General features: G+C 45.1%; 1 protein-coding gene across 1 annotated transcript; it reads right to left on the reverse strand.

Moving 5' to 3' along the window:
- Window positions 1-2,793: 2,793 nt before the first annotated feature.
- On the reverse strand, window positions 2,794-9,911 carry HOXB9 (homeobox B9). Its single transcript, XM_064733391.1, has 2 exons — window positions 9,521-9,911; window positions 2,794-3,029 (listed from the first exon to the last, which is right to left on the reverse strand). Exons 1-2 carry the CDS (start codon window positions 9,909-9,911, stop codon window positions 2,794-2,796), a joined length of 627 nt encoding a protein of 208 aa, XP_064589461.1.
- Between the last annotated feature and the right edge of the window lie 369 nt (window positions 9,912-10,280).

A 10,280-nucleotide genomic window follows, 5' to 3' on the forward strand; every position in this document is an offset into this window, starting at 1 on the left:
GGGAAAAGTTGGTCCGACAGTGGGGAGGGGAAAAATGGGGGAGAAAAGGCAAAAAGGAAAGAAAGAAAAGAATCCCAAAAAGGGAACAAGGGAAGGGAAATGAACCCCAAAAAGGAGCCAAATTTTGGCCGAGCTGCACCAGAAGAAGAAAAGAGATTTAAAAATTTAAAATAACCAAAATTTCAGCTGGAACAGCGGAGCTGGGACTGGGGGAGGATCCGGTGCTGCTTTTGGGGCGGTTTGGAGAAAAACGCTGAAATTTGGGGCCGCTGCCTCTGTCCCGTCCCGCCTTGCCCTGCTCGTTCCTTCCCCCCAAAAAAGATGAAGCAAAAAGAGATTTTTAAAGAGGAAAACAACCAAAATTTCAGCTGGAACAGCGCGGGAGAGGATCCGGTGCCGCTTTTGGGGAAAAACGCTGAGATTTGGGGCTTTCTCCTCTCTTTTGCCGCTCTCTCACTCCTCGCTTTGGGCTGAGTCACGTCCAGAAGGCGAAAAGAGATTTCAATATTTGAAATAATCAGGATTTCAGCTGGAACGGCGGAGCTGGGGCTGGGGGGAGGATCCGGTGCCGCTTTTGGGGCGGTTTGGAGAAAAACGCGGAGTTTTGATGGCGCTGCCTCTGCCGTCACTCCTTACCCCAAAAAGGAGCCGCACTTTGTGCCAAAACACGAAAAGAGATTTTTAAAGAGGAAAAGAACCAAAATTTCAGCTGGAACAACGGACTGGAGGAGGATCCAGGGCTGCTTTTGGGGCAGTTTGATGAAAAATGCTGAGTTTGGGCCGCTGCCTCTGTGTCCCTTCACTCCGTGCCCTCCTCATTCATTTTCCCCAAAAGGAGCCGCACTTTGGGTCTCGTTGAACCCCAAAAAAAAGATTTTTAAATGAAAATAACCAAAATTTCAGCTGAAACAACAGACTGGGGGAGCTTCCGACGCTGCTTTTGGGGCAGTTTGGCGAAAAAACGCTGAGATTTGGGAGCGCTGCCTGTCCCGTCACTCCTGACCCCAAAAAGGAGCCGCGCTTTGGGCTGAGTTGATCCAAAACGCGAAAATTCGATTTTTTAAAGAGGAAAATAAAATTTCAGCTGGAACAACAGACTGGGGGAGGATCCGGCGCTGCTTTTGGGGCAGTTTGGAGGAAATCTCTGAGTTTTGGGAAACTCCAAACTCCTTTTTGGAGCCGCACTTTGGGCTCCTTTTACCTCTGTTCTCCAGAAGGAGAAAAGAGATTTAAAAAATGAAAATAACCAAAATTTCAGCTGGAACAACAGACTGGGGAGGATCCAGCGCGGCTTTTGGGGCAGTTTGGAGGAAAATGCAGAGTTTTGGGAGTGCTGTCTCTCCTGTCACTCCTTTCCCCAAAAAGGAGCCGCGCTTTGGGCTGAGTTGCTCCAAAACACGAAAAGAGATTTTTCTTAAAGAGTAAAATAAAATTTCAGCTGGAACAACGGACTGGAGGAGGATCCAGGGCTGCTTTTGGGGCAGTTTGATGAAAAATGCTGAGTTTTGGGAGCTCTGTCCATCCCGTCACTCCTCCTCATTCATTTTCCCCAAAAGGAGCCGCACTTTGGGTCTCGTTGAACCCCAAATAAAAGATTTTTAAATGAAAATAACCAGAATTTCAGCTGAAACAACAGACTGGGGGAGCTTCCGAGGCTGCTTTTGGGGCAGTTTGGAGGAAAACGCTGAGTTTGGGGTCGCTGCCTCTGTCCTCTCACTCCTTTCCCCAAAAAGGAGCCGCGCTTTGGGCTGAGTTGCTCCAAAACGCGAAAATTCGATTTTTTAAAGAGGAAAATAAAATTTCAGCTGGAACAACAGACTGGGGGAGGATCCGGCGCTGCTTTTGGGGCAGTTTGGAGGAAATCTCTGAGTTTTGGGAGCTCTGTCCATCCCGTCACTCCTCGCCCTCCTCATTCATTTTCCCCAAAAGGAGCCGCACTTTGGGTCTCGTTGAACCCCAAAAAAAGTTTTTTAAATGAAAACAACCAGAATTTCATCTGGAACAACAGACTGGGGGATCTTCCGAGGCTGCTTTTGGGGCAGTTTGGAGGAAAACGCTGAACTTGGGGTCGCGGCCTCTGTCCTGTCACTCCTTACCCCGAAAGGAGCCGCGCTTTGGGCTGAGTTGCTCCAAAAGAGATTTTTTGAAGAGGAAAATAAAATTTCAGCTGGAACAACAGACTGGGGAGGATCCGGCGCGGCTTTTGGGGCAGTTTGGAGAAAATCTCTGAGTTTTGGGAACTCTGCCTCTGTGTCCTCTCTCTCCTTTCCCCAAAAAGGAGCCACGCTTTGGGCTGAGATTTTTTTGAAGAGAAAAATAAAATTTCAGCTGGAACAACAGACTGGGGAGGATCCAGCGCCGCTTTTGGGGCAGTTTGGAGAAAATCTCTGAGTTTTGGGAGCGCTGCCTCTCCTGTCACTCCTCACACCCAAAAGGAGCTGCACTTTGGGCTGAGTTGCTCCAAAACACGAAAAGAGATTTTTTAAAGAGTAAAATAAAATTTCAGCTGGAACAGCAGATGGGAGGAGGATCCAGCGCCGCTTTTGGGGCAGTTTGGAGAAAATCTCTGAGTTTTGATGGCGCTGCCTGTCCCGTCACTCCTTACCCTGAAAGGAGCCGCGCTTTGGGCTGAGTTGCTCCAAAACACAAAAATTAGATTTTTTAAAGAGTAAAATAAAATTTCAGCTGGAACAACAGACTGTGAGGAGTTTCCAGCGCCTGTGGGGAGTTTCCGGCGCCGCTTTTGGGGCGGTTTGGAGGAAAAAAACCGCCGAGTTTTCGCCAACTCCGCCGTCACTCCTTGCCCTGCTCCTTGTTCATCTTCTTCATCTTCATCCGTCGGTTCTGGAACCAGATCTTGACCTGGCGCTCGCTGAGGTTGAGCAGCCGCGCCACCTCGTGCCGCCGCTCGCGGCTCAGGTACGCGTTGAACAGGAACTCCTTCTCCAGCTCCAGCGTCTGGAATTTGCTGTACGGGCAGCGCTTCTTGCGCGACGAGCGCGCCTGCAGCCAGCTGGCGGCGGGGTTGGCTGCAAAAAGGGGGGTTTGAAGAGTAAAAATGGGGGCAATGGGAGGAATCAGAGTTTTGGGGTTTTTTGGGGTTTTTTGGGGGTTTTTTTGGGGTTTTTTGGTGTTTTTTTGGGGTTTTTTGGGGTTTTTTTGGGGTTTTTTTAAGGGGAGGTGGGTGGTGGTAGTAGGGCAATGGATGAAATGAAAGATGAAATGAAGCGAAAGAAAAAACCAAAAACGAAAACAAGCAAAAGAAACCTGAACAAACCAAACCCAAACAAAAACAAAACAAACCCAACCAAGACCAACAACCCAACAACAAAAAACAAAAACCAACCAACCAAAAACAAAACCAAAAACCAACAAACAATAAACCAAATCAACAAACCAACCCAAACCAAACCCAACAAACCAAAAAAAAAAACAAAAGCCAAAAACCAACCAAACCAACCAAACAACCAAACCAAACCCAAAAACAAAACCAAAAACCAACCAAACCCAACCAAACCAAACCCAACCCAAATCAAACCAAAACCAAAACCCAAAAACAAAACCAAAAACCACCAAACCAATGAAACCAAACAAACCAAACCAATAAACCAACCAAACCAAACCCAACCAAACCAAACCAACCAAACCAAACCAAAAACAATACAAACCAAACCAAAAACAACAAAACAAAAACCAACCAAACCAACCAACCCAAACCAAACCAAAAAACAAAACCATAAAACCAACAAAACCAATGAAACCAAACCAACCAAACCCAAACCAAACAGAAAAACAAAGCAAAAACCAACCAAACCAAACCAAACCAAACCAAACCAACCCAAGCCAACACAACCAAACCAATGAAACCAAACCAAACAAAAAACAAAACCAAAAACCAACCAAACCCAACCAAACCAATCAACCAAACCCAACCAACCCAAACCAACCCAAACCAAACCAAACCCAAAAACAAAACCAAAACAACCAAAACCAAAAAACCAAAACCAACCAACCAACCAACCCAAAGACAAAACCAAAAACCAACCAAACCAATGAAACCCGACCAAACCAAACCAAACCAAACCCAAAGACAAAACCAAAAACCAACCAAACCAATGAAACCAAACCAACCAAACCCAACCTAACCAACCCAAACCAAACCCAAAAACAAAACCAAAAACCAACCAAACCAACCCAAATCAAACCCAAAAACAAAACCAAAAACCAACCAAACCAATGAAACCAAACCAACCAAACCCAACCTAACCAAACCCAACCAAACCAAACCCAAACCAAACCCAACCAAACCCAAAAACAAAACAGAAACCCAACCAAACCAACTCAAACCAGCCAAACCAAAAAACAAAACAAAAACCAACCAAACCAACCCAAACCCAACCAAACCAAACAGAAAAACAAAGCAAAAACCAACCAAACCCAACCCAACCCAACCAAACCACTTCAAACCCAAACCAAAACCCAATCAAACAACAAAAAATAACAAAGCCCAAAACTAAAACTAATGAAACCAAACCAAACCAAAGCAACAAAAACCACACAAACCAAGCAAGCAAAAACACCAAACCCAAAACTAAAAGCAAACAGAACTAAACCAAACCCGGAAGAAAACAAAAATAAAAACAAAACCACAAAAAAACAAAAAAATAAACAACTAAAAACCCAACCCCAAGGCCCAAAATAAACCCCTAGAAAATCCAGAAAGAACCCTTTTGAAAACCCCAAAAATTCCCCAAAAATTCCAGCGGTGCCGGAGCTGGGACTGGGGGCGCGGGAGCTGAGGGGTTTTGGGTTCATTTCTGTGGGTTTGGGGTTTATTTCTGTGGCTTTTTGGGTTCATACCTGATGGTTTTGGGTGAATTTTTGCGAGTTTTGGGGGAGGTTCTGTGGGTTCTGGGTGCACCTCGAGGGTTTTGGGGTCCCTGTCTGGAGGTTTTTGGGTGAATTTCTGTGGGTTTTGGGTGCACCCCAAGGGGTTTTGGGGTGAATTTCTGTAGGTTTAGGATGGACCCCGGGGTTTTTGGGTGAATTTCTCCAGGTTTTGGGGTGAATTTCCCCGGGGTTTTTGGGTTTTTTTCTCCAGGTTTTGGGGTGAATTTCCCCGGGGTTTTTGGGTGAATTTCTCCAGGTTTTGGGGTGAATTTCCCCGGGGTTTTTGGGTGAATTTCTCCAGGTTTTGGGGTCCCGCCCCAGCCCCCCTCATTCCACACAAACAAACCAACCCCAAATTTTCCCTTTTCTCCCCATTTTCCTCAGGATTTTCTCCCCCAGCCCCATCAAGCAGGGAGGGGAGACCTGGAGGGGCTTTTCCTGAAAAAAAAAATCCTGGCAATTTTAATTTTTTTAATTAATTTTTTTGGTGCAATCTGGCCCCAAAAATCCCTCTCTGGCTGCCACCACCCCCAGCCAGCGACATTGGCAGGGCTGGAAATGCAGCCAAAAAATAAAGAAATAAAAATAAAAGTAAATAAATAAAAGTAAATAAATAAATAAATAAATAAATAACTATTTTTTACAATAATTGCAGTTATCTTTTAATTATGTGATACCGTAAATCAAGACAAATAAGTTACATTTACAATAAAAGAAACGAATTTATAAAAGAAGTGAAATCCAAAACGAACACGTGGAAATAAAGAAATAAATAATGTTTTGAAAAAAATAAATCAATAAAATTAGGAATAAATAAAAGCCCGCCCTCGTCACGCTGGCGGGTGGGAGAAGCTTGGTGGGAATGGTGGAATAAAAAATGATAATTTTGGGGATATTTGGGGAGATTTGATAATTTTTGGGGATATTTGGGGAGTTTTTTCCATGGAGGGAGGCGAAATTTTGGGAGCCGAGCCCGCCCCGCTGGCAGCGGCCGAGGCGGCGAAAATCGCACCCGAAAGCGAAGTGGTTTTAGGGTAAATATTGGGATTTTCGCTAATCACCTGCAAATATCGGTAACGGGGGAGGGAGGGACGCCACGGCACAAATTCCCCTTTTATTCCCTTTTTTACCCCAGAATCGCGGCTGGAGCCGAAACCCCGCACAGAAACTCCTGGGCCACCCCAAACACCCCCTAAAAATCCAATTTATTGATTATTTCCAATAAAAAAAAAATATAAAATATCAACCCCGTGCGAGTCCTGCCCCTTCCGAGTTTGCGGGGCTGTTTCCTCCCCGGAATTGACGGGATCCAATATGCAGAATTAATAATTAAAGAGGAGGAAAGCTGTTAATAATTGATATTGTTAATCCTGCCCGCCATCCTTTAATGGCCGCGCTCCAGCCCGCCGGGTTCGGGGCATTTTGGGGTCGTTTAAATGGATTTTTATTTTATTTTATTTCCTCACAAATCCCCGGGCAGGAAAGCGAATGGGGAGAGGTCCTGGCATCTCTTTTATTTTTGTTTTTTTTTCTCCAAAATCCAGTAAAATAAATTAACAGCTTCCAGGCAGGGATTCATTAGGGAGAAACAACAACAAAAAAAAAGGGGAAAAACGGGAAAATCGGAATCAGGACTGGCCGCAAAACAGCCCGGAACGCCAGCAAGAAATTTAATTATTATTGAAATAAAAATAAAAAAACCGCACGGAAAGCAGAGCGGCTTGGAGAGGGATTATTTTGGGACAAAATGTTCCATTTTCGGGGGTTTTGTTTGGCGCGCTCGGTTTGGGTTTGTTCTGGATCCCTGCCCAGCACAACAGAAAAGAACTTTTCTTCTGGGCGAGTTCACTGAGAGGGGAAAGGGAAAATAAATTAAAAGTGAATTTAAAAACAGCAGCAGCAAGGAAAAAGCGCTGCGAGAGGAAATGGCGAGGGGGAGAGAGAAAAATCCGAGTTTTTAATGGGAAAAAAGTTCATTTAAAGGGAGAAAAAATGGGAATTTCCACCACCCGGAGAGCTGTGCTTTGCAGCTGGAAAATCGGGGTTTTAGAGGGAAAAAAAACCCATTTTTAAAAAGGAAAAAATCACATTTTATAGAAAAAACCGAGCTTTTATGGAAAAAATCCCCTTTTTATTTAAAAATTCGGGATTTTAGGGAAAAAAACCCCAATTTTTAAAAAGGAAAAATCCACTTTTTAATAGAAATATTCGAGTTTTTATGGAAAAAATCCCCTTTTTATTTTAAAATTCGGGATTTTAGGGGAAAAAACACCCAATTTTTTAAAAATTGGAAAAATCCACTTTTTAATAGAAATATTCGAGTTTTTATGGAAAAAATTCCCCTTTTTTATTGAAAAAATCGGGGTTTTTATGGAAAAAGTCGGGTTTTAATGGAAAAATTCGGGGTTTTTATGGAAAAGTTCGGGTTTTTTTAATGGAAAAATCTCCTCCTGGAGGGCAAAACCACTGCGGGGTCACCTTGGAGCAGAACCAGGCGCCAGCAGGAGGTGACGCCGCCGCTCCCTCCCTCCAAGCCAAATATTATCATTAAAAATAACAATATTAATATTATTAATAGCGTTAGCCACCCTCCGGGCCGATTATTTGGATTATTTTAAATCCATCTTTCACGCGGAAAAACGGAGCCCGGCCTGGAGTTTCAGCGTCTCCCCAATCCGGCGAAATTACGAATAAAAACTGATATAAAACTGATATAAAACCGATATAAAAGCGATATAAAAGCGATATAAAAGCTGATATAAAAGCTAATTAACTCCAACGCGCCCTCCCTCCTTCTCCGGTTGTATTTTGGGTTTTTTTTTTTAAAGCAGGGAAGGAGCGTGGCTCTGAAATATTCATCGCCGCTAATAAACAAACAATTAACGGCGCAAATAAATGAACTGCGCGCTCGGGAGGCAGCGCCGGCAAAGGCAGCGCGGAACCTCGGCCGGGAACATTTTCCCACCCATTTTTCCTCTTTTTTCCCCGTTTTTCCCCCTTTTTTCTCCCTCACTTTCCTCCCCTTGCGGAGTTTCCGCGTTTCCCTCCCAGTGAACTTTTTCCCGGAGATTTTTCCTTTTTTTTCTCCCTTTTTGTTTTTCCTCCCCTTTTTTCTCCCTCACTTTCCTCCCCTTGCGGAGTTTCCGCGTTTCCCTCCCAGGTGAACCTTTTTTCCGCGCGAGATTTTTCCTTTTTTTTTTCCCTTTTTATTTTTCCCCCCTTTTTTCTCTCTCACTTTCCTCCCCTTTCGGAGTTTCCGCGTTTCCCTCCCAGTGAACTTTTTCCCGAATTTTTCCTTTTTTTTTCTCCCTTTTTATTTTTCCCCCTTTTTTCTCCCTCACTTTCCTCCCCTTGCGGAGTTTCCGCGTTTCCCTCCCAGTGAATTTTTCCCGGAGATTTTCCCCCTTTTTCCCCTTTTTCCCCATTTTTTTCTCCCCGTTTTCCTCACTTTCCTCCCCTTGCGGAGTTTCCGCGTTTCCCTCCCAGTGAACTTTTCCCGGAGATTTTTCCTTTTTTTTCCCCACTTTTCCTCACTTTCCTCCCCTTGCGGAGTTTCCGCGTTTCCCTCCCAGTGAATTTTTCCCATCAATTTTTCCCCTTTTTCCCCATTTTCCCCATTTTCCTCACTGTCCTCCCCGGCGGTGTTTCCGCGGTTTCCCCGCTGAACTTTTCCCATCAATTTTTCCTCTTTTTTTTCCCCGTTTTTCCCCCTTTTTTTCTCCCTCACTTTCCTCCCCTTGCGGAGTTTCCGCGTTTCCCTCCCAGTGAATTTTTCCCGGAGATTTTTCCCCTTTTCCCCCATTTCTCCCCGTTTTCCTCACTTTCCTCCCCCGCGGTGTTTCCGCGCTTTCCCCGCTGAACTTTTCCCATCAATTTTTCCTCTTTTTTTTCCCCCCTTTCCTCTCCATTTCCACCCCGCGCAGTTTCCGCTCTTCCCCCGCTGAACTTTTTCCCTTCATTTTTTTTTCTTTTCTCCCCATTTTCCCCCCTCTTTCCTCTCCATTTCCAACCCGCGGCTTTTCCGCGCTGCCCCTCCGCCCTCCATTTCTTGAATTTCCTCCCTCTTTCCCTGCATTTTCCTCCCTTTTCCCTGGGTTTTTTCCGTTCCTCCCTTTTCCTGCGTCTCCTGGGATTTCCTGCCATTTTGCTGCCTTTTCCTGAATTTTCCTGCGTTTTCTCTGCGTTTTCCTAGTTTTCCTGCGTTTTCCTATATTTCCTGCATTTTCTGCCATTTTCCTGCATTTTCTTCTGTTTTCCTGCGTTTTCCTGTATTTTCCTGCCGTTTTCCTATATTTTCCTGTATTTTCCTGCCGTTTTCCTGCCGTTTTCCTGGGTTTTCCTGTATTTTCCTGTATTTTCCTGCCGTTTTCCCGCATTTTCCTCCGTCCCTGCCGCTCTCTCTCCTCTCCTCTCCTCACTCTCTCTCCATGCCCAACCCCAAAAAACCCCGATTTTTTATTCCCATTTCCTCACCCCCCTCTCTCTCCCACCCCATCCCATCCCTGCCCCTCCCCTTCCCCTCCCTTCCCCTCCCCAGCCCCGATTTTCAACTTTCACCCCCCCTTTTTTTGTTTTTTTTTTTATTTTCATTTTTATTGCGCCTCTCCCTTTTTCCCCTTTTATCACTCACTTTGATCTCGGCCGGCTTTGTCCTCGCTCCCTCCGGGTTTACGATCCTCGAAGCCGCCGCCGCGCCGCTGGACCATGGGGGCGATGCCCAGCGCGTCCTCCCGCGGCTGCTCCGGGGCGAAGCCGCCCTTGGGCCCATCCAGGACCCGGCCGAGCTCGGCTTTGGCCGGGCCGGGCCCCGCTTCCAGCCAGGGCTGGCCCAGGAAGGCGGGGAAGGCGGCGGGGCCGGGCCACGAGGGTTGGAAACTGCACGAGGGGAACTCGAGGGGTTCGCCGGGGGCTCGGGGGGCGGCGAAAGGAGCGGGGGGGAATTTAGGGGAGGGGGAGTCGTCGCCCTCGTGGCTGATGATGGAGTCGACGTAGTAATTGCTGAGGGTGCCAGAGATGGACATGGTGAGGCATCGTACGGGGCGGCGCTTGGGGTGGAAATTTCAAATTATGGAGTGGGAAAAAATAACAAAAAACCCCCTTAAAATTAAATATATGTATATAAAAACTCCTCCTAAAATTAAAATTAAACTCTTAGAATAAAAAGGGAAAACAATCATAAAATTAAAATGAAACTCCTAGAGTGAAAAGGAAAAAAAAATCATCAAATTAAAATGAATCTCTTAGAATAAAAAGAAAAAGAAAGCATAAAATTAAAATTAAACTCTTAGAATAAAAAGGAAAAAATATCATAAAATTAAAATGAAACTCTTAGAATAAAAAAGGAAAACAATCATAAAATTAAAATGAAACTCCTAGAATAAAAAGGAAAA

Source organism: Zonotrichia leucophrys, chromosome 27 (assembly GCF_028769735.1).
Source record: "Zonotrichia leucophrys gambelii isolate GWCS_2022_RI chromosome 27, RI_Zleu_2.0, whole genome shotgun sequence".
NCBI lineage: Eukaryota > Metazoa > Chordata > Aves > Passeriformes > Passerellidae > Zonotrichia > Zonotrichia leucophrys.